The sequence below is a fragment of the Zeus faber genome (assembly GCF_960531495.2).
Source record: "Zeus faber genome assembly, chromosome: 22".
Lineage (NCBI taxonomy): Eukaryota > Metazoa > Chordata > Actinopteri > Zeiformes > Zeidae > Zeus > Zeus faber.
The window spans coordinates 9,250,022-9,274,443 of NC_137209.1; the positions used below are offsets into that span (position 1 = coordinate 9,250,022).

General features: G+C 45.0%; 1 protein-coding gene across 2 annotated transcripts in view; it reads left to right on the top strand.

The window, feature by feature from the left end:
* dennd4c (DENN/MADD domain containing 4C) overlaps positions 1 to 24,422 on the top strand; it is a 48,676-nt gene that overhangs the window by 15,691 nt on the left and 8,563 nt on the right. For both annotated transcript variants that reach the window (XM_080023301.1, XM_080023302.1), the window contains 21 exons: positions 340 to 649; positions 5,133 to 5,385; positions 7,912 to 7,981; positions 10,217 to 10,386; positions 11,254 to 11,495; positions 11,719 to 11,785; positions 11,897 to 11,955; positions 14,153 to 14,297; positions 15,812 to 15,987; positions 16,096 to 16,196; positions 16,420 to 16,638; positions 17,618 to 17,763; positions 17,973 to 18,011; positions 18,850 to 18,980; positions 19,478 to 19,610; positions 20,304 to 20,510; positions 21,614 to 21,742; positions 21,996 to 22,143; positions 22,250 to 22,399; positions 23,564 to 23,686; positions 24,180 to 24,311. In XM_080023301.1, coding sequence (XP_079879427.1) covers positions 351 to 649; positions 5,133 to 5,385; positions 7,912 to 7,981; positions 10,217 to 10,386; positions 11,254 to 11,495; positions 11,719 to 11,785; positions 11,897 to 11,955; positions 14,153 to 14,297; positions 15,812 to 15,987; positions 16,096 to 16,196; positions 16,420 to 16,638; positions 17,618 to 17,763; positions 17,973 to 18,011; positions 18,850 to 18,980; positions 19,478 to 19,610; positions 20,304 to 20,510; positions 21,614 to 21,742; positions 21,996 to 22,143; positions 22,250 to 22,399; positions 23,564 to 23,686; positions 24,180 to 24,311 — 3,139 coding nt within the window. In that variant the 5' untranslated portion in view covers positions 340 to 350. The remainder of the gene's footprint in view (positions 1 to 339; positions 650 to 5,132; positions 5,386 to 7,911; positions 7,982 to 10,216; positions 10,387 to 11,253; positions 11,496 to 11,718; positions 11,786 to 11,896; positions 11,956 to 14,152; positions 14,298 to 15,811; positions 15,988 to 16,095; positions 16,197 to 16,419; positions 16,639 to 17,617; positions 17,764 to 17,972; positions 18,012 to 18,849; positions 18,981 to 19,477; positions 19,611 to 20,303; positions 20,511 to 21,613; positions 21,743 to 21,995; positions 22,144 to 22,249; positions 22,400 to 23,563; positions 23,687 to 24,179; positions 24,312 to 24,422) is intronic.

A 24,422-nucleotide genomic window follows, 5' to 3' on the forward strand; every position in this document is an offset into this window, starting at 1 on the left:
GACTTTGTTATTGTTTCACGCACGATGTTTTGAAGCTTTCTGCTGGCATTTATATGTGTAGTCTAGTCCTGTTTTGCCAGTGGGACGCATTACTATGGTCACACATTCTTTGTCATAGTGATGGTCACATTTGTGGCTATGGCCCCAGTTTTCCCAGGTTGCAAGTAAGCACACATATGGACACCTTCTTTGGTTTGAATCGCCAGTGAAGGGTAACTTGACTGGTATCGAGTGAATATTTCATCTCTAAGTGGATTGGTAGGCATCTCTTATCCAGGAAATGGTCACGATTGAACAAAAATTATAAATATTCCATTGATTTATTCTCTTACTTTCCAGGTAGCCCAGCCATGATCGAGGACAAGGGTCACCGTGTGACCGACTACTTTGTGGTGGCCGGGCTGACGGACAAGTCCACCCCCCTGGAGCAGGACCTGTCCGAGACCAAGTCCAGTGGGCCCAAGGCGCCCATCACTGACCTGGCCGTCATCAACAGGTCGGCTGGCGAGGCGGTGCCCGAGGGTTTCACCTGCATCGACAGCACCTACAGTGGCCAGCAGGCCAACCTCAACCATGGCAGTCTGAAGAGCCCAGAGCTCTTCCTCTGCTATAAGAGGAGTCGCGGAAAGTCCCCGCTCATAGACATTGGGTGAGTTAGTGGGAAATCATGTCGAAGGGCTTGCTTTGTGTTGGGGTTGGGACCATTCCAGTGTCAAATTGAGTTCAGCCTGTTTACTAGTCAGCACGCTGAATTTACATTACCCCGGACCATTTGTATGATGATAGCTCACGTGTTTTGTCTACACAACACAACACAACACATATTTTTGTCTATTTGGGATTTGCATGTTAAACCAATGACGCTTCTGCTTTTTGAAATGGAATGCTCATACTTAAAATTGAACAATGTGTTTTATGATGGGGTACATGCGACTGCGTTTAGTCGATCTGTGACTGAGTAAAGAAGCCGTTTTAATTCAAGCTTATCGGGTGTTTTCGCTTACTAGCCCATTGCTCAACCAAGTAATAAATATATGATGAAGGCTAACCTTAGGCCATCAAAGCCCTTGAGTAGAGTTTGATAACTACCATTGTTGATGTTCCCTGCATTGAGTATACCAGTGTTGCTAAATCTGTATCTCATTTGTTATTAGATGTGACTTCAAAAGCATGATATGAAGTCCGAAGAAGTGGTGACAGTAAGTGGGCATTTGGAAGAGCATGCTTGTTAGTTCATGGCCCAGACTGTTGCTAACTGTGTAAATATTTGCAGACATATTTGCTCATTCATGGGAAAACTTTTCCATCCGTGCAGTAAAGCACACATTCCTTTTAGACATTGTTTCACTTTTTTGCATTGCCTTGAATCAGGCCACTGAAAGCACTTCCAGTATCAATTTTTTTTTTTAATTTTTTTATTGACAAACAGTGATGCAGTTCCCATTGGTATGCTGGTCCCTTTCACACCGTTGTCGTTGCCTGGAGGCTGCTGGTGTCTTTGGTTTGGCTTCTATTACAGAATGTCATGCATATCTCTGCTTGATTTCGATATCCAACGACAAACTGGAGTTTCCAGTCGCATTAGTCCATGCTCAAAAGGCACTGGGAAAAGGATCCTCCCCGCCCTCTAAAAAATTCAAATGTTTGGGTGAGTGGCCCGGCGACGTTATTTTTGTTCTTTTACAAGTGCGATCAAGGCGCGGTTCCCTCCTCCTACTGTTTATCCAGCGTTATGCTGTCCACCTGTGTGGAAAGCAGGCCTGTGAGCACAAGGCGTAAACAGCAGATCAAATGTCAGGTTGCGTTTCCTCAAAGATGTTATCCTTGACACTCCGGTCCAGCTAGCTTGCAGAGAGTCGGGGTTCTAGAGAAAAGCGGAGCGAGTTGAAATCAGCGATTCCCACTAGTTGTCATCTACGTCGGTGGAGAGTCCATTATACCTACATTATATGGGAGAGTCATGGAACTCTGGGGTCGGCCTTTGCTGACGAGAATGCACCGAGCGGGCAGACGCTGTGAGTTTGATAACAATGTCATGGATTTCCACGTTTAGTTGAGCAAGGAAACTAAACGCATAGCGGATAGAAGTTAATAAATATTTCTGGCTGCGCTACAACACTGGTCATCTCTTGCCGTCAGCTGACCACTGTTCTGAGCAGCAGTTTGTAAATCATTCATTATTCCTTCTGCGGCCTGCCGGCCCGGGTCTCAGGCCTTCACGAATGACTGTGCACATTTGGACTTGTTGTTGTTGTTGCTTTAATGAGAATTTGCGGGCAGTCGCCATGTCGGCCTCTTTAGATTTATCTCTTTCGACAAGCAGAGAGCGTCCGTGTGGAAAGAGAGCGGCTTCCGGGACATTGGCCGTGTCTTCCACCTCACAAAGTGTCCACTCCTGCCCTCTGGCCTTGAAGAGACGAGGAGAACATTGCGCTGCTGTTGGTCTGGTCTCGGGTTCAACGGGGACCCAACTTCAGGCTGTCGGCCTGGTCCACGTCAACACGGATGGTTCAGGAGGACACGCTATAGAAACCCTCCAGCCGCGTGAAACCGTGCAACGCAGCAATGCATGGACCACTTCGCTCAATGTCGCAACTTCTAGCGTTTCCACACTCCACAACACGCTGACAGGGGCGCAGCGGATGCTTCCACAAAGCCATTTAGACGGACAAAATCAGCACGAAGCACACAAATGAAAGGGATGCTCCGGGTTTTTTGGGAAATTCTCTATATGGTAATGATCTTATGTTTTAGCTTCCTCCTTCTGTCTGGTATGCCGGATGAGTCAGTGTGTGTGTGTGTGTGTGTGTGTGTGCATCTCATTTCCCATCTTTGGTGGGGAAACCAAAGCTAGGAATAGGACGTCAGTGTCACTAACCTCTCTGTAATACTGTAGAACCAGCAACTTTCCTCCCACAAACAGCCACACCGAAAGCCACGTCTTGATAGACGTGCGCCTCGTTCGGTCTCCCGGAAAGATGGAAAGAATGCCGTGCATCCTGGTTAGGGGCCGAATTGGGATGGCGGGTAGTCGGTTTCTTTGTTGACCAGAATGAAAAGAGGATTTAAAGGAATTTCTTGCAGATTCTTTTAAGTCTAAGATGCCATATCTGTGTACCGCCAAGCGCCCCCCACCCAGCAGGAAAGCACCGCTCAGCACTCTTGGTGAACCACGGGGTAAACCCGTGTCTGCTCTGTGTGCGGACATGACTCATTCCCTGCCAGCACTTTGCACTGCCGTGATATCTGCCATCTTAGTTTCCACACAATGTTGACACTCCTGCTCGCTGAATGCGGGTCAAAGAGGAGCTACATGGACAAAGAGTTCTCTCTCTTTCTGCCCCCCCCCCGCTCTCTCTCCCTTTTCCCGTCTCTCCCTTTCTTTCTTTCTTTCTCCCTTTCTTTCTCCCTTTCTGTCTCCTTTCCTGTCTGTTTGCTCTGTCCACTCTCTCTCTCTCTCTCTCTCTGTCGCTCTCTCTCACACACACACACCCCCACCCTTTCCTGTGATAGCCCATCCTTTATTCTGTGTAACGGAACACATGCGTCATATATTTATCGTGGATAAATATTTATTGTGCTGCTATCGAGTGCTTCCATGTTCTAGAATGATGCAAAAGCATTTATTTGGGCCGTTTTCTTTTGTTGCAGCAGCTCCTTCCGTTTTGCACAGAACACCAATTATACAATGTGTTTTCACGAGGCTTGCTATTGTATATGTGATCATAGCTCATCTTATTATTTTTTAAGGATTATGAGTGTGGGCATTATAAAGTAGTACACTGGCCAGACGGAACCAAGGCGTTGAGTTGAGCCTCCTTTTGCATTCAGAGCAGCTTAAAATTCTTTTTGCAACAGGGTCGTTCTGATAGCATTTGGAGATATTGAGCCTTGCACTCCTCGTCTACTTCGAGCGATGAAGAACTACTTTGCACCAAGGTTCCGGAGCTTACAATTAAGGTTCGGCGACGTCCACATGTGGGGACGAGAGAGGCCACGGAAGGAGATTTGACTTCATCCTGGTGTCCATTAAAGCTTTCTTGAATTTATTTAGCACCGTGCACGGAGGCGTAATGGCATTGGAACATGGGGAACATCCAGAGGAAAGAGCGGTTGTACCGTAGGATGCACCTGGTCCTGTAAAAAGCCCTTCTTTTTTTTTTTTTTTTTGGCAGTTATACAACCAAACACAGCAGTCATCAGACCTGATGACTCCCGTAGGATGGACGGCGTTAGCTCATGAATCAAACACCAGGTTTAACCGTCGGAAACAGACATTATGTGTTGAAGACGTCTTTTCCGATTTTTGCTGAAGTAACTGGATGTTAAATAAAAATGGCAGTCCTGCCATGAAATTCCTTCTTTGCAGAGCCCACAAGCTGAGTTGGGGATTACAGGGGTGCTGATTAAATTCTGCTGTAATTATCAAAGCTGTAGATTTGAAGTGCTTAACAAGTGTCAGCATATACCTTTTATCTGCAGCTACTGTTCATGTTTGCACACGCCATTTCTCCACGCTCCGCATCAGGTGTCCTCATTCTCAAGACTGCTCAACTTCACACATTAAATAATTTCACAGTTAGTTGGATCGATTATTGGAAAGACCGGATAGTTGGATAGACCTATTATATGATACACATACATCAAGCTTTTTTTTTATGATTCTGTCTCAGTGGTTTAATCTTGCTTTGAATTGACTTTTCGGACCTCGCCTCTATACCTACTGCTGATCAGGGCTGGTCGACAAAAATATCCATATGGATAATTTCCCGATACTTTGGGGACGACTATTGGTGCTTTCATAGCATTTACACGCAAGAAGCAGTTATCAGTAATGTGGATATTATGACCAATCAGATAGAGGCTTTGATTAGAACGTTCTGAAAATTGCGTTACTTTACTGTAATTTGCCTTCATCGCAATATTATGACGTCCATAATCCCAGACTATAGCTCGTCTCATCACGATATCGATGTCAAAACAACATATCACTCGGCTCTGCGGCTAACTGAAGTTCAACTTCAAATGGCTGCCGTGTGTTTGTCTTGCTTTCCATCCCGTGTGCGTCGTGTGGAGCTGCCCGTCGCATGTTTTTAATGTCAGATTATTTATTCATGGATTGCGTCCGCCAGGGTGCTGTACGAGGGCAAGGAGCGGCTCATCCACGGCTGCGAGGTCATCCAGGCCACGCCGTACGGCCGCTGCGCCAACGTCAACAACAGCTCGGCGACGTCGCAGCGCATCTTCATCACCTTCCGTCGGGCGCCGCCGGTCCAGCCGCAGAACTCGCTGGCCGTCACCGACATCTGCGTCATCGTCACCAGCAAAGGCGAGATCCCGCCGCACACCTTCTGCAAGGTCGACAAGAACCTCAACTGCGGCATGGTGAGGCTTTGGAGTGGCGTTTTTATGTCCCAATCAGTTTATTCCGCCAGGTACATTTACATAGATCAGGAATGTGTCATGGTGAGGTTTGGTGCGTTACACGACAGACTAGAGTCGGGGCGGCGTAAAGATTTTCAAACCGGTTTGATACAAAGTAGGGATGCACATTTTAGGGAATTTCCTCCATTGATGGTTGTTGATCTCAACAAACAATCGTCGATTAATTGATAACATAAAAGTTAATGGCGTCACCTGGGGGGGCAGCGCCATGGCGCGTGGGGACCCACGCGACGTCACGCCCCTCCGGGTTTTTGCGAATTTCAAAATTTACAACCCGTCTTTGCGCGAGTTGAATATTTTTACTTTTTGCCGTCCTCCACGGCGGAATGAGTCGGGCGTCACGTAGCAGATCAAGTCTGTTGCAGGTATGGACAACAAGACGTGAATGAAAGTATTAAAAATGACTACAAGTTCTTATATGTAATCAGATGCATAATAGTTTAGTTTGATGTATTTTATTGGAGTCGACTTTGTTTTGCTGACTCGTACCTCTCCCTCGCTCCGGCTCCTTTCTTTTTCTTCCCTCCCCTCCGTTTAGAAAGTGCCCTTATCCCTTATCCCATCTACTGTGCTCCGCCAGAGTCAGTCATTTCCACTGGCCATAGTGAGGCTGACACACAGGAGCGAGAACACCCTGCTACTTTTAAATCAACCGCTTTGACGAGGACGCTGTGTCTGCGTCGTTCCACAGTTGTAGGGGTGTGTGTGTGTGTGTGTGTGTGTGTGTGTGTGCGTGTGTGTGTGTGTGTGTGTGTGTGCAGAAACAGATTGAAACACTCCTCCTCATGCACACGTTTTACTTGTTATTGTTCCGCCTGTACGTTGACATTGAAAAGTCCAGACCCCGAATATAAGACGACGCCACTTTTTTCAGACGCAGTGCCAGGAAAAAAAAACAATAATTCGGGTCGATGCTGTAATTTGCCAGAACGTCTCATAATGGAAAAGGCAGGTTCAGTCGCTTTGCATGGAATCAAACCGGTTTAGGCTCGAGCGGCAAAAACAGGAAATGGACCTCACTCTACTACAGGCGAGGAGCGTCAAAAGAAAAAAGATAAACAGTCCGAGAAAAAATTTCAAATAGCCAACAAATCCAACAAAAAATACTAAACAGAAACAGTCGGATATATAAAAATATACAGAATGTGATACTATGCACAGTTTAAGTTGTTGTTACGGGTATAAAGGGTATGAATGATAAATATGTAAACCAGTTTTTGTGCACAGATTAGGGATGCTAATTTAGATACTTTTTTTTTCTGACCGAGATAGCCGACCGTCATTAACCGATCATAAACCTTTATCAGACAAGATTAAAATATATTATTTAGAAAGGACGCGTTTCTGTGATTAGGGGTGTGCATTCACGATAACACCAGTATTATTTTTAATATGTTAAAAAAAAAAAAAAAAAAAAAGATTTGTGTGGTGATAATGGCAAAATTCAGACTTGTTGACAAAGTTAGGGATGGGCATGAGTTTGATTTGTAAGTATTTGTTCAACATAAAGAGTTATCGCCTTTTTACATTTTTACTCGAGGGTGCGGACCATTAGGTTGGTGAAAAACCATCTCATTACCTTAAATAATATATGATCCAGAAGGGGTGGGTGGGAGGGGATTGATAGAGCATAGTATCACAATATTTTGTGTGGCAACATTGTATTGATACACGGACGCCAAGTATCAATGTTTTGTTGTATGAATTGTGAATATGAATGACATTTTTTTGGTACTATATTAGTAAAGTCTATGTTCCTGAGCTGGAACTGACACGACACCAGGAAGCCCCCAACAATTCGACTATAGTGACGACAACAAACGACGCGATCGTTTCCGTACGCTCTTTCCCATTTCCTCTTACGTGCCTGAAATAAAAGGCACGTGTGGTTGCACGTGTGGTTGCACGTGTGGCCCCCATGGGTTGTTTTTAAGAAATAGATTGTATAGCCTATTTTCCTTTTACCATGCAACTTTTTCTTTTTTTAATTACATTTATTTTTTATAATATTTTTTTAACTGATAGTATTAATTTATCAAAATTCCTATTGTCAGTTCACGGTTAAACAGTTAATTTTTAGCATCCCTAGCACATATATTATTATATTATTGTGCAAGTTGTGTTATTGTTCTTGTCAGCAGGGCTGGGTATACAGTGATCCGATTTTGATTCAATATTGATTCAATCTGATATTGATGATGGCTGACATTTTGGATGACAGTTTATACACACTGAGAATTTCTACCAACTTCTCAGTGCACCCGTCTGTCTTGCATCACAAAAATATTTAACAATATTAATAATTATATAGAACAAATTTAGTCTAATAATAAAATTGTTTCTTTGAATTTATTTTGGACTATGGTGTTGTTTAATTCAAGCAGAGAACTCTTGCACAACCTCCAGACGTGATGCGTTATGAACATTTAGCGATCTTGTTAATTAACCGTGTGCCGATATTTTCAGTGGGGGTCCAGCGTGTTCCTGTGTTACAAGAAGTCTGTGTCGGCGTCAAACTCCATCAACTACAAAGCTGGTGAGTCCGTGGAAGCCGGCTCATCTCAGTGTCTGTGTTTTGTTTTTGTACAAGCTCATGATGCCATCTTATAATTTTGACTGTCATTTTTTATTATCTGCTATATTGGCTGATAAAAATGCTAACGAGTTGATTATTTAATGACATTTTTTCCTCCGCGCTTTGTTCTCAGACTTAGACTCGGACTGCTTCTCCTAAGTTTTACCATTATTTACGATGGAGTAAAAATCCAGAGGATGTGTGAAAATATTGTAAATTTCGTCAGAAACATAGGTAAACTGCTATCGTGAGTATACACACACCGATCCGCCACAACATTAAAACCACCTGCCTAGTATTGTGTCGTTCCCTTCGTGCTGCCAAAACGGCTCTGACCTGTTGAGGCATGGACTCCACAAGACCTCTGAAGTTGTCCTGTGGTATCTGGCACCAAGACGTTAGCAGCAGATCCTTTAAGTGCTCGAAGTTACAAGGTGGGATCACCATGGATCGGGCTTGTTGTTCCAGCACATCCCACAGATGCTCCATGGGATTCAGATCTGGCTGGTGAATTTGGAGGCCAAGTAAACACCTCGAACCCTTTGTCGTGTTCCTCAAACCATTCCTGAACAATTTTCGCAATGTGGCACACGCAACCCCGCTGTCCACTTGATGGTGAAATGAAAGAAAACGTGATTCATCAGACCAGCCCACCTTCTTCCATTGCTCCATGGTCCAGTTCTGACGCTCACCTGCCCATTGTAGGCGCTTTCGGCTGCAGCTACGCAGCCTCACACGCAGCAAGCTGTGATACACTGTGTGTTCTGACACCTTTCTATCATAGCAGCATTATTTTTTTCACCAATTTGTGCTACAGTAGATCTACTTTGGGATGGGACCAGATGGGCTTGACTTCACTCCCCACGTGCATCAATGAGCCCATGGGCATCCATGACCCTGTCGCCGGTTCACCGGTAGTCCTTTCTTGGACCACTTTTGGGAGGTACTAACCACTGCATACCGGGAACACCCCACAAGACCTGTCGTTTTGGAGATGCTCAGACCCAGTCGTCTAGCCATCACAAATTGGTCCTTGTCAAAGTGGCTCAGATCCTTGCGATTGACCATTTTTCCTGCTTCCAACACATCAACATCAAGAAGTGACTGTTCACTTGCTGCCTCATATATTCCACCCCTTGACAGGTGCCAGTGGAACGAGATGAGCAATGTTATTCACTTTGCCTGTCAGTGGTTTTAATTTTGTGGCTGATCGGTGTATATCTTCTCACACTCACATAACCTGGTTTAAAAATACTGGTAAACACTTTACCCGAACTGGTACTAATATTCCCAGAACAAGAATTTGGGAAGTTTCATTGTGTGTTCCATGCATGTACCACGGCCGGAAGCTGAACTTATCTTATTGACCAGGCCTTTTCCTCTGAAGCTGCCATTTAATATTCTCTGAAAACGGAGCTTCCTGTCATGCCCGATTGTTTGAGTTTGCAATGGTGTGTGTGTGTGTGTGTGTGTGTGTGTGTGTGTGTGTGTGTGTGTGTGTGTGTGTGTGTGTGTGTGTGTGTGTGTGTGTGTGTGTGTGTGTGTGTGTGTGTGTGTGTGTGTGTGTGTGTGTGTGTGTGTGTGTCTTTCCTTCCAGAATGTCATCTCTTGAAAGGGCAAGGCTGTCACAACACCCGACAAAGCCAATAAAGGCTGTTTGAAGCAGAATGCATTCAACAAAATGAAATATTTTCTCTTCCAGCCGACCACGGTTCATTTGTTACGTTGCGTCTTTTCCATTTTGGTTTGGTTCACTTTGCACTGCAGCAGTTAGAACCCGCTACAGTGGTCGCCTTTCATGCGAGCGATGTCACGTATCCCCGGACGACGCGTGGCCGTGTCGTTTTACGATTTTTATTGCCTCGTCAAGATTCTTGTCACTCAGAACTCGCACCCTACATTCTCAGTGGCCCAGAGAATATGTTTATCACGACAGTGAGTGGACTGAACATGTCAGACCTGTCAAAGCTCCAGATGTATGTACAATGTCTGTGGGAGCGTGTCAAACGTGGTGTGCGGGAAAGCGCAACTTGGATTGAAACGTCTAAAAGGACTTGGTTCAAGAACTGAAATCTGACTGAATTTATTTTTATTTTTTTATTATTTTTTTTGTATTTCCACTTCTCCACCGATCTAGACACCGATTTGTAACGGCTGCAAGTCCCATCACCGGCCTTTCTCGCTTCCTCTCTTCAGGTCTCATCTTTCGCTACCCAGAGGAGGACTACGAGTCCTTCCCCCTGTCGGAGTCCGTGCCCCTGTTCTGCTTGCCCATGGGGGCCAAGATCGAGTGTTGGGCGCCGAACATGCGGGACCCCCTGCCCGTCTTCTCCACCTTCGTCTTGACCATCTCCTCCGGGGAGAAGGTGAGACGCCGCGACCGGAAAAAATCTGCCGTCGTTGCAGTTAAACACCAGACGCACATACCGTCGGAGTCGTGCGACATAATCGGCGACCCCACCCGAACCCCGGTCCTTGCGGTACCTCCACCTGGCCCCCAGTGGAGCGGTCTCCATCGCTGTCCTATTACTCAATCGCCTGATTTAAATTATTTGAGCTAATTGCAATCATTTTGTGAAAACACATTGAGAATTGGATGACTATGTTTCCATCAACATTTTAAGGAAATGTGAGCTGATGTGAGAATTAAAAAGGCGCCGTTTATCAGTCGAGTTGAAAAAGAACCATCTACCTGCATCTGTATGTTCCGATGTGCAATGCTTCTCTTCTTGTGTAGTGGATGTGCATTATTACACTTATTATATGATGGGGGCATAATAATAACAAAACAAGGCTTAAATTTGGGAAAAAAATAAATACATTGTTAATCACCATTATTTGTACGACAGTCGTCAAGTGAAATGTCATGATCGTGACAGCCCTTGATACAGGTTCCTGGCCTGGAAAAGGACATGGAATAACACTGTTTTGTAATAACTTTCCAAAATGTAAAACATTTGAACTTAATAAAGTAAGAGCACCCGCGTTTTGTAACAAGTATCTTGAAAGCAAGATGCAATACGTTATGCCGTATTTTGTCATTGCATTATTATTACATTTTATTTAACAAGTTAATAAAAAAATGCAGCGTTGTTACGTAATGCGCTATTACAGGGCACTTATTGTTTTTCGAGTTTCCGCCCCCTCTTCCGCCGCATACATACACACTGTACATACAAAATTCCCCGATTAATCGAGAGTGCGTTTTCTGCGCTTACCGTTCCCGATGCCAGGTGTACGGGGCGGCCATCCAGTTTTACGAGTCCTACCCGCTGGACCTGCTGACTGAGAAGCAGAAGGTCCAGCTGGGCCTGCTCACCGCCGTGGAGAAGAAGCTGATCCCCAACCGCCCCGTCAACACCAACAAGTGCATCTGCCTCCTCTCGCGGTGGCCCTTCTTCGAGTCCTTCCGCAAGTTCCTCATGTTCCTCTACAAGCTCTCCGTCTCGGGCCCGCACCCGCTGCCCATCGAAAAGTAAGAGCAAAAGCCAACAGCATTTAGATGTGTGTGTGTGTGTGTGTTTTGTAAATTATTATTATTAAATCCCCCCCCAAAAAAATCCCAATTATGAGCCGCATGATCACCAGATAATGACTTTTTAGGTTGAGAGGTGGCATTAGGGATTACAACTCTGCTTCAAGGGTGTTGCATCTGAAGGTGCAGACATGTTATGTCTCTTTTTGTCTCCTTTCAACAGGCACATCTCACACTTTATGCACAATGTGTCATTTCCTTCCCCTCAGAGGCCCAGAATCTTGGTCCAGGTGAGTCTCACCCCCTCATACGTCTTTATGCGCCGCGGACACCGCCTGCGTATCCTCCTGGTCGGCTCCGTTCATTTCAGCCTCATTAAAATGTTTCACATTCTCTTCCAGCTCTCGGCGCACGACACGTTGATCCTCTCCCAGCCCGTGTGCACGCCGTTGCCTCTCAGGTAAGGTCGCCGTCACGAAAAATTCGAAAAACGAACGGATCACTGTGAGCGTGTCTCAAATTCCTTTTCCAACGGCCTTCAAGACCCCACTCCCTCACATTTTGTACAAATACACAGTCATTTCGGGGGAGTTGAATTGTCGTCGGCCGTTTCTGATCGGATGTGGAATCCAGGAGAGGGTCACAATGCACGGCCAAACCCCTTCAATTATGAAAGAGGTTTATGCTGATGTGTACATTTGAATGGCTTGTAGTAGTTATACAGCAATTTATGACCCAACACATCCTAACCCGGCGCATTTCGGGACACCTACTTGACACTAGCCGTGAGAATCATCTGGAATTTGTTTCTAAGTCAAAAAGGAGATTATAGCAGATTGATGTTCCTCAAGTTGTTTTCTATCGCTCAATTTATTTTCAAAACTGAGCTTGATTTCTAAATATTAAATCGATATTCGAAAGATCGATAACACTTGATCCAGCGGCATTTTACAGGGGAAACAAAGTCGCTCACCAAGCTGCTGAACTCGCAAAACAGCGCGAAAGGAGATCTTACGGTTCCCTTTGGAAGTCAGAATGTGAAACCGTTTTGGTAAAATAACGTTATCAATTGCATTCACTCGTGAATGACTGCACCGCGTCTGCTTCGTGTGATAAAAAAAAACAAACAAACAAAAAAAAAAAAACTGCTGCGCCGACGCCGCTTCAGAGGACAAGAAAGAAAAAGAGCTGACGACACTTCCCTCGCCAATGTTTAGAGAAGCAACAACAAATAAACACAGGAAGCAGTAAGTCTCACTTCTCCGTCAAAACATATGTCGTACGTACGTGTGGTCATGGTCCACGTGGAGAGGGCGGCAGACGCTCTCAGTTATACTGCGGCACTGGCAGCAGGCGGCGGAGCAGCGTGGGTCCTCCTGAGAAAACAATTCCCAGAATGCAGTTGGCTGGGAGGACCCCGCTCTTTGCGTTCTGAGAATTGTTGTTTTCTGGTAGGCAATCTGAAGCGGGCCACTTTCTTAAAAACGATCATTGATATAAAACAAAGGCGGGAAATGGGATGAAGTGTCAAGAATAGTAGAGGGTCATGCTCGTTTAGCAAGCGTGAACTTAGAACGAAAAAATAACTTAGACTTAAAATGAATGGATTCACTTGAATTATGCATTTTCCACTATTTTTACAAGTTAATTATTCAAATATTATTTCCGAAAAACACGTTCAACATAATCTCATTGAAGGAGTACAGCACTATCCAAATGTAAGCATTTAAAGCAGCGACTGGGTTTCTCAATGTGTGCTTTGTGCTGCAAAAGTCTGGAAAAGCCTGATTTCTCAGAACTTCTGTTTTCAAAACCTTAATCTTTAATAAGTCAGCGCTTCTAAAATATTTTGGGAAGCTCTGATTCGACACGTTCATATTATGTTAAAAAACAAAAATGTCAAATCTTGAAATGTTACCCTAAAGTATGCGGTGGGTCACATTTTGGTAAAAGTACGAAGCCATGTGTTTTTCCCCAAGGGAATTTCCCACGCCTCGCAATTTCTAAGTTTCAAGCGTCAACCCGTGTTTTGTTTTATTTTTTGTTTTTTTTCTCCCACTTCTTTTCTGTGTGGATGACAGGGAGTGAATGGCTTTCAGTAAGAGATCTAAGTATAAATTGTGAACACAAGTATTGTACACAAAGTCAAGGAAGGCTTATTAAAGACAAGAGAAGTCCCTGGCGAGTGTCAAAATTACACTGTGATGGTCCTTAAACTGGTGTTTTTCTGTTTTTTTTTTTTTTTTTTTGGGGGGGGGTGGGGGGCTGGAAAAAAGGAAATAAAAGGAAATAGTGAGGTTGTAAAAGAAATCCATTTAATTTTCCTGGCTGGCATGTACAAATTTCCCCTGTGTTGTTTTTCCGAGGTCAGATCCTCACACAGCAAGCAGCCAATCAGATGCAGTATTACTCAACTCTGGAGAGAAACTATTCCATTGTCTATATAGAAATATCTATATAGGCATACGTTATTATCACATGTTTTTCTACGTTTAAAAAAAAAAAAAAAAAAAAAAGCCTCATTGCCTGTTTATTTCTGAATCCCTTTTGAGGGATCTCGTGACCTTTTGTTCGACCCGTCCGTTTGTTCTTTCTGTCCTGTCCCGGCTTCGCCCCTCCGCCCACCTCGCCGCTCTCAACCCGCTCCGCCCTGCCAGCGGGGCGGACTACAGCACGCAGCTGATGAACCTGGGCCCCGAGAACTGTGCCACTCTGCTGCACTTTGTCCTGCTGGAGAGCAAGATCCTGCTGCACTCGCTGCGGCCCGCCGTGCTCACCGGCGTGGCTGAGGCCGTCGTGGCGGTGAGTCTCGACGTCGCTCTGTCCCGAGTGCATTGGATCAGCGGTTCCCTAACCTGGGGTGCCTGACCCCCGTAGGTGGTCGTCGGAGGTGACGATGGGACGGGATGGGGGTGGGGGTCACGAGGCCTTGGACAGTCCGATGCATGCGGTTCCTAACAGTCAAATATTGGTTCAAAAATCGATGTGTTATAGTTACCATGAGTTAGATACCATGAAAATAGAGCCAATTAGAGCGGCCGCCGGCCTCTTATAAATGCAAGAAAAACAAATGTATTGTGTCTTTTAAATGGTGGGGATGTCGGATTGAATCGAGTTTGATTAAGGGGGCCTCTGAAGGGAAAAAAAACTGTTCCGTGCCCCCAGCAGGCTGTAATTTGGCTGTCTGGAAGGCATGAGAGAGGGTTCCCGTTTTGCACGGTGCTTTTATTGCTTAGTTCAATCAGGGAATGGAGTAAAATAAAAATGAATACATCTGAAATAAAAACTAGGGCTGTCAATTCAACGACGACAATTTAATGAATTGTAAAAAATTAAAAATAAACGCAATTAAGAAATTTCGCCCCCTGATCCCGTAACGGGCAGGTTATACGTTTGCGCAGGCGCATTTCTCCGTTGCTGTATTCTCAGAAGCCACGGGTGGTAATCGTGACGTGAAACAGGAAGTAGTAAACGGAGAAGAACAGCAAAGCGGAATTGCTATTCACGGTGGTCAAACCTATAAAACGGCCGAGAAAGGATCTAGTTTGTCTGCCCGTTCCACGCTGAGACAAGAGAGGGGGGGGATCGGACCCATGTCCTGCTCAGAGGACCATCTGAACTATGGAACGGAGTCACAATGTGGAATTGACAGATTCTCTAAAAAGAAACTGCACATAAATGCCAATAATAAAAAAACATCTTAAACATCATCCTTCTTGAAAAAGAAAACGTGTGTTTCTGAAAACCTCTTAAAATACTAAAACAAAACAATATATTAACTTCTAAAGCCATCTTTTGTAATGTCTATTCAATGCTTTACTCGTTTCACATAAGAATGTAATGTCTTTGAATTGAAATATCTTTCATTTTGAGGCTTTTCCTGGCCAATATTGACATATGCGATTATTTGTGATTAATTTGATTAATTATAGATCATGTAATTAATTTGATATATATTTATTTTTTAATTGATTGACAGCCCTTATAAAAACCCATTTTAAAATTTTCTTTATTTAAAGGAACGGCTCCAATGTCTCCATTATGCAAATGGCTTTATAATGCATGATCGGAATGACAGATTAATAGATCGGAGGCAAGTTTTTTTTTATTCTTGTCATTATTTTGGTTAAAAAATATTAATTATATAATATACTATTCATAAAACATCCCGCGGAGGGAGGGAGGGAGAGGGAGAGAGGGGGAGGGAGAGAGACAGACAGAGAGAGGGGGAGGGGGAGAGGGGGAGAGAGAATCCATCCAGGCGTCCCCAGATCCTGTAATTCCAAGTTCTTGTTTTCCGCCCGACCTTTGCGCAGATGATCTTCCCCTTCCAGTGGCAGTGTCCGTACATCCCCCTCTGCCCGCTCTCCCTGGCGGGGGTCCTCAACGCGCCCTGTCCCTTCATCGTCGGGGTGGACTCCCGCTACTTTGACCTTTACGACCCCCCGCCGGATGTCGTGTGCGTGGACCTGGACACCAACACCATCTACCTGTACGTTGCAACCCTAATTCGCCAAACGCCCGTCGGTTTCCCTTTCCCTTCGGCCGTGCCCCTGGCTTCCAGCTGAATCCACCCGCTCGTGGTGTTTTTGTGTTTCAGGTCTGACGAGAAGAGGCACAGTAACTGGAAAAACCTTCCCAAGAAGCCCTGCAAGGGTCTAATCGGCTCACTGAGCAACTTGCACCACCAGCTGGCCACCGGTACAAATTGCAACTGAAAACTAAAACCTGCTCGGCTGCTTCAGAATATTATCAATGAACGAAAATGTAGACCTAATCGTTGACTTACAAACAAAATTGCCCGCGTGCTTTTTATTATTTATTTATTTATTTATTTGTTTATTTATTGCCCGGTCGGCACATTCACCATAGCATGTATAGGATTTTCCTTGAGGTTTAATGTCTTCGACTTCTGTGTTTCCAGTGCGTCGAACGGCGCAGGAAGGCTCGGCGGTGGAGATGACGCCCATCGAGGCCGACTTCACCTGGCACAAAAAGATGACGGCCTTGGAGATGGAGATCCAGGAGGCCTTCCTGCGATTCATGGCCTCCATCTTGAAGGGCTACCGCTCCTACCTCAAACCCATCACCCAGGCCCCCTCCAAGAAGGCCACCGCGGCCGACTCCCTCTATGACCTGCAAGGTAACCACTGCGGCACGTAAGCAAGGAGATGCTTTATCTTTAACAGTCCTGGGGAAACGGTCAATATCATGGAGGAAAGACTGTTTCTGAGATCGGAGTTTAAACAATGTTTTAAATAGTTATAAATAAGAAGTGACGTAGCTGGTATCGTCGGCTAGTAAGTTTTCCTTGAAGACGCAGCCTAGAAGGAGTAGTCTTGTCCCGGCTCCGGCGAGGGGTTCGACATCGTCCGCCCTCCTCGACACTCCCATGCGTCATTTAAACGGCGGATTCATCCGATGCTTTTTTTCGGATTTTACTGCCGTCTCTATTTTAGGGGCCGTTTCAACCATCGCTCAACCGCCGAGCGGATCAATGAAGGCGTCGGCTGTAAAACAGTCCGGCTAATGCTTGTTGCCAGGAAATGGATTAACTCTTATATAGTTTCGCTCTTTGGGGGCGAATGGGGGGGGTGTTAAGGAGCCGAATGAGGAGAAGCGCTTCAGACTATGGATTGTTCGACCTTTCTTAGAAGCCCGCGCTATTTTTGAGCTTTCCACCGCGGGGAAAAACAAAACCACGGTGAACAACTTCAACTCACTCATAAAGTGTACGCCAAATTACCCTTGATGACGAAGTTGCAAGTTCAGCAGTCTACATTTTTAACCAGTGCTGTCAGTTTGATTATTATGAAAATCAAAGCGCATGTGATTCTTTTCTTTTTTTTTTTTTTTTTGACAAATATCTAGCGATTTCACAATATTTCGGGGATCTTTCATAAGATAGATGTTTCAGTAATGGGGATATTACGACCAAGCATGGAGAGAGAGGCTTCATATAGAGCCGTCTATGAGGTCCAGAAAATGTACCTTTACGACCAGGAAATGACAATTAACCCCAAAATCCCAGACAATATCTCATATCACGAAATCAGTACCTCGCCCCGAATTTCGCCTCGCTTCCAAACGCGACGTTGACGCGGGACCTCCCCTCGCTCCAGGCTTCCTGAAGAGCCGGGATCGGGCGCACCAGAAGTTCTACTCGCAGCTCACCAAGACCCAGATCTTCATCCGCTTCATCGAGGAGTGCACCTTCGTCAGCGACAAGGACACCGGCCTGGCCTTCTTCGACGACTGCATCGAGAAGGTGACCGCCGACCGCCACAGGGGGCCGAGACCTTTGTTTTTCTACCTTTTTTTTTTTTTTTTGTCTACCGATTCAGGAAAAACCTTTTGTTTAGATGTTGTTTTATCGGGCAAAATGAACTTTCCTCCGCTGGGAGACGAAGGAAGTCCAAATTTCCTCCGATTGAATCTTTTCCTTTTGCCCCCCTCCCCCCTCTCTCTCTCTCACAGCTTTTTCCCTCTGATAAAGGCGCTGACAAAGCCACCAAGGTAAATCAGACGCACCATAATTTAATTTCCCCGCATACTTTGTATTTATTTATTTTTTATCTTTGCAGCTAAACCTAAATAAGCGGCGCCTTAATCTCTTCGAAAAGTGCTGGAACGTCGGGTGTGAACTTCTCGTGCAACGGCTGGAGGAAGTGTTGCCATTGTGCAGCACCGTGCCATTGTTTCCTTTCTTTTTCCCACTTCCCCAAATATGAATCAACAAAAAATTATTAATCAAAACGAACCTTTCGTACCGTGGTGAAGCCATTCACTTAAATTAACCCGTCTGCATCATGTTGATTTTTCCATGCTTCTATGCATACAGTAAATGACACCCTCAGTGATAAGATGAGACATTTCAAAGGCCTTCCAGCATCTCAAAAGCGGCGCTATTTAAGTGATACATCCGACCTCTTGATCTCCCTTAGTCACGCGGCCTGTTGCTATCTCGGTAATGGACACACAGGGAGGAAATTGGTGTTGACCTTCAACAACTTCCCCAAAATGTTTTTAAAGTTAAATCCCCTTAACTTCCGCTATGTCTCTCACTCTGTTCTTCAATACTAATGCAGACATGACTGCAGAGTGGAGTTTATGAGCTCAAAATCCCATGTTAAAGTCTCCAACGGAGATGCATCCCATTGAAGTAAATCCAAGTACATTAGACTAAACCTATAGTTGTCAAATAAAATCAAAATCAACAAGTCCACTTAGAGACGATAACAACACTATCTGTCCATCGCCCGGTCGAGAAACTTGCATGAAACTTCGGCTCCGGTGAAATTGCTCAGTGGTCGTGAGATCTGAAAAAAAAAAAAAAACCCGGCATGTGACGCAGGTCGAGGGCGAGTCGTCCGAGGACACGCGGCTAATGGAGCTGGACGAGTCCCAGAAGAGCGAGCACACGGTGTTCGTCATGCCTCCCGAACCCCCCGCTGAGGACGCACCCGAAGCTCCGCTCAGATACAGGTGGCCTCCTCCGCCCCCGTTCAAGTTCTGCCGTATCGGACGTGTTGCTGTATTATCCTAGCGCTGGCTGTTGCACCGTGATGCATTTATATGGCTGCGAGCCACCGTGCTCTGTACTTTCAACACTCCTTCCAACTCCTAAAATAATAATAATTGTATACTTGATTCACATACACCTGTCATGCATGAAATGAAGCTCACATTCAATAGATGGATAAATGGTAAAGAAACAAATTACACCAATTACACGCAAAGTAGACACAATTTAAAACACTTAAAAGCATAAAATGATTAAAAGGATGAGATAATGAAAATAAAATAAGAATAATAAATGCTGTTATATTTCTATGCGAGGTTTGGGGCATAGTCTGAAAAAAAGCTGCCTCTTCCAATTTTCTTTTGTGTTATGGTAGTGGATACTTGGTAGTGGGGAAAAAACAGCATCTGTTCTCAAATTGACTACTTGTCATGATCTTACTCAACTCATCGCTCTCCAGTTATAAGAGTTTCCCCCGCCTGCGGGTGGAGCTGTTCGAGCGTCCGAAAAAGTTGAAGCCGGCGCTGAGCAGCAGAGCAGCAGGAGCCAGCCTCTCCAGCAGCCCTGCCCTGCTGGCCAAGAGGACCAAGCAGGTATACACACACACACACACACACACACACACACACACACACACACACACACACACACACACACACACACACACACACACACACACACACACACACACACACACACACACACACACACACACACACACACACACACACAGTCCCTGTCATGTTATTTTAAATAATAACAATGTTTATTGTCATGAATTATTGTAAATAGACAACTTTTATTTTAATTTGATACATAAATTTAGCACACCCAAGGCACCTAGCGCTCACGTGGTCCATTTAAATTAAATATAAGTATTAAAATGTTCTCAATGCCGCCAACATTCCCCCATGCAATCACATTGGCAGAATGCATTTCACATGGGTTTAACATGTTACCGGCAAATCATATAATAAAAACACGCTGTAAAAACTATACACTCACCATCATTAGTGTAGTTGATTAAATAAATGTAAAACAATGAATTATGATAACGAAATGACCAAACATTAAATAATAGTTTTGCTGCTCTGCAATTCCTTTATTGACCTCTAGGAGGCCATGCACCCCAGTTTTGGGAACCCCTGGCCTAAGAAGTATCCAGATTATTTTCTATCATTTGCTGAGGGCAGCAGATCCTCCTCCAGTCCAGCTTCGGTTTGTGGTTAAAAAAAAACAACTAAAAACCCATAAAATGTTCCTTTTGAATTGTCGGGGTCTGGCAGGAGATCAAGCTGGCGTACAAGATGGCCAAACGCTTCTACTCCAACCCGCTGCTGTGGGCGCGCTGCCTGTTCAGCCACTGCTACAGCCTGTGGTTCATCTGCCTGCCGGCTGGCGTGCGCCTCGCCAAGTCCAAGGGCCACGCCATGCAGCAGGCCTACAACATCCTGCTGAAGATGAGGACCGCTGAGGTGGAGGTGCTCGATGAGGTGCGGCCAATTCAAATCTTATTTTTATTTTTTATTTAAATTTTTTTTTTGAGGAATGCCTTGATGTCGATAATTTGGCGCTATTTTTCACGCCAGAAATATTCGACCAACAGTTGTTAGTAATGTGGATACTACCGTACGACCAAACTGGGAGACGTTGATGAGAACAGTCTCTGACGTTCAGATAGTTGCATGACTTTCCTTTATTGCAGTCTTAAAGCAAGCGAGCCTTTTACCTTAAAATAACAGCTTGAAAATCATTTTGATGGTACACTGACCACCTCTTTCATACCCACCCACCCTCCTGAGCACCTGTTCTTGCATTATGTAACTTCTGTGTTTGGGTTTGAAACTGCGGGAAAAGCGTGTTACGCTTTACGGCACCATGTCACTTGCCCAGGGGTTTCTGTTAGCTGTTAATTAATGTTTTTTTGCCTGCTAAAATTTTTATTAAAAAAAACAACATCCCCAGATGAATTACAAACTTGCCAGTCAATATGTCCGGTAATAATGCTCATACAAAACGTAGCTGCTCCAGCTCTCCGACAGCGCGGGTGAGTCGGGCCGGGGGTGCGCGCCGACCCTCTCTTTCATCCACGGGGGGTTTGGTTCACCGTCGGACTCGCGCATGCGAGCCGATCTGCCGGGCCGAGCACATCTGGTACCTACACCGGTAGCAGGGGGCCCCGTCCCCGCGGCCTCTCTCCCCGCTGCTCCCGAAAGCGCCGAGGTCCATGCAAGGGGCGTAGACTGTTATTGAAACGTGACTGATAGGGTCCAAAGTAAAATAAATTATTTTCGGACACCGGACCGAGTTTTATGACAGTGGGGGCCACCAAATACCAAAAGTTACATAGTGCTGCTTTAAAGACATTAAGGATATCACAATATTACGATCACCAAAATTGCAGAGGATATCAAGTCTCATATCTCTATATTGATATATCGCCCAAGCCCTTATCTTGCATATCAAGGGATTGTACTTTATTACTCGTATTGGCTACCATCATATCATGGCATTAGTTCCCTTTGTTGTGCCTTTAAACGATCAGTTTAAATGTCATGTTGTTGAATGTGCATATCCTCCCCGTCTGTCTTTTCAGGTGTGCTACAGAGTGATGATGCAGCTCTGCGGGGTGTGGGGGCTTCCCGTGATGGCCGTGCGCGTCCTGGTGGAGATGAAGAAGGCCGGAGTGCACCCCAATGCTATAACATACGGCTACTACAACAAGGTCAATGAAAACACAAGTTACAACACTATTTCTTTCGGGACGAGTACGTTGATTCTGTCAAGGCAGTGGCATAGGGATCCAGTGGCTTGACAAGTATTCTCCAGATTGTCCGTCATTTTATTGTCATTTAGATGAAAATATATATTTTGAAAGCTCAGTTGTGTTCATTTGGAAGTGCTGCCCACTGATAATATATTCATTATTTGAATAGAAGCATGTCCCCTGAAGGCCTTTTTCTATCCTAAACCTCCAGGCGGTCCTGGAGAGCCCGTGGCCGAGCCGCAACCGCAGCGGCCTCTTCATGTGGACCAAGCTGCGCAACGTGCTTCGAGGCGTGGCTCAGTTTAATAAGGCTCTCCAACGCACGCCTTCCGCCAAAAGACCCACCATCATCACCACAGGTCAGAACAGGAGGCTTTTCAAATCTGCAAAAATAATACCACAATTAGTTTAAATCGTAAGGGTGTGTGTGTATTTAGCGTACCCTCTCTGTTACTCCCCATCCAGCTGCTTCGCCCCGGGGGTCGGGGGTCGGCGACGGCGACCGTTTGAGTCGCTGCAGTGCCGACAGCTCCAGCGAGGTCAACGGAGAGGAGCACACGCTCTTCGCCCGCAGCCTCGTCGTGCCGGATTCGACAGATAACCACTGCACCGCAGGTACAGACGTCGTTGATTCTGTCAAGGCAGTGGCATAGGGATCCAGTGGCTTGACAAGTATTCTCCGGATTGTCCGTCCTATCACTTCAAACACAATTTGAATTAGTGCTGAGTGGATAATTTAGATGAAAAAAATCTGCAGATCTGTTCATTTCCGCACTCGGCAAGTTGCCACAGGAAGCCAATCATTTTGGACGATCTAAAGCTGATCTGAAAGCTTTGCCTCTGACCAATCACTTTTGTCGATATAGAACTAAGCCCCGCCCCCTCCCATGGCAGCTTTTTCTTTTTTTTTTTGGGGATATTTAAGTTCAGAGCGAAAGTGGAGGGTAAATATTCATTGGGTAAAATATGTCGACGGGACCAAAAGCTTTATTTATTTAGACCTACTTGTCATATTTATTTTGTTTTTGATTGGATTCAATTTTTATTTTAATGAAATGTTAATTAAAGCGGCTGCACTCGTTACTTATTGTTCACGAACGGAAATTATTTGATTCCAAGTAGTAATATTTGTAATATTTATTTCTTTTTAAAAAAGCGTTTACTGATGGGATTTTATTTTTAATATTCAATAAAAAAAATATTATACATCTACATGCCTTGATGATGTCATTCTCTATATATCCTGCTTATCAGTTGTTTTTAAGTTCAATAAACACAGATAATATTTGACCGGAATCTCTCCCATTTGTCCGGGACATTGAAATCTCCCAAGACACGTTGACCGGCGCCAATTTTTTCTAATGGAAACTGCGGCGACCACTACTTTTTTTTACACACACATTTTACACCACAGAGCGCTCCGCTTTTCTCTTCGACTTCTAAGGCTCTGACAACTCTGAAGAAGAAGGGACAACTGAGCACTTCTTGCATGTGCAAAGAAATAAAGAAAGCTGCTGTGGTGGTCTTTGGACAAAGCGGCTCCCTCGATCCAAGGACCTCACAAGGATTATAACGTTAAAAGGCCTTTGTTAAAATGTTGACATTGGTAGTTGGAAATATTCATTGCTGGGCACAGATGCTTTTCGGCTATGCCGCCTGTAAAAGCCTCGGCATGTTAAGTTTATCGGATGAATGAATCAGTTTCATAGTAAGGACTCAAGCATATATGGGCGCGGTCCATCACGTCTGTAAATCCTCCATCTAACCCTTTGTCTGCAGGAGGGCAGTCTGATCAGGGCTACGGCTCCAAGGACGAGCTGCACCAGGACCTGCCGGACTCCTCAAATACCACGCCGCCGCTGTCTGCCGGAGCCAGCGGCAAGACCAAACCGCAGCACAACGGTCAGCGGCTTGATTTGTAGACATGTGTTTTAGCATTCTCTCACTCACTCACTCGTTCACTCGCTCGCTGTCGGAGTGTTGGAGCTGCGTTTAGTGCTGAAGTCTATGTTGTGTGCAACAAACCCCATTTGGGTTCAGATGGGTTCAAAAACCAGAGGAATACAGGGGCAGATGAAGGTCCAAGTGACCGAAATGTTGCCTCAATAATGAGCTATTGAGAGCAGAGTTTTCGATAATATGACGTTATTTTGGGGTTGGCTTTTGGTCCTGTCACAAGATATTAACACAAAAAAATGAAAGAGAAACAGTCATTAGTGTGGATATGTATTATGACCAAGCAGGTGGAGGCATTAATTAGAACGGTATGAAGTTCAGAAAATTACATTATTTGTAATGCAGCTTTAAAGCCTAAAATACAACTATAATATATTGTTATATTACGTTAACCAGAACCGGACATAATTTCCTTCTTTCGTCTCCTTGGGGTCCTTAGGGAAGGACATGGCCGGCTCAGTAGACAGTGCCGTGGCGGTCGTGGAGCCCCCCGTCCACGCCGGAGTGCTCGTGACCGTCCCCAGCATTGTCAAGCTTTCCACCGGAAGCTTCGATGCCGGCAGGGAAACTGGTAAGATGGTGAATACCGCACACTTGCAGGTTAACTTGGCTTTGGTTTAACCTGGGTTCTGGTTATATAGTTATATATGCAGGGCTCCAGACTAACCTTTTCGACCAGTAG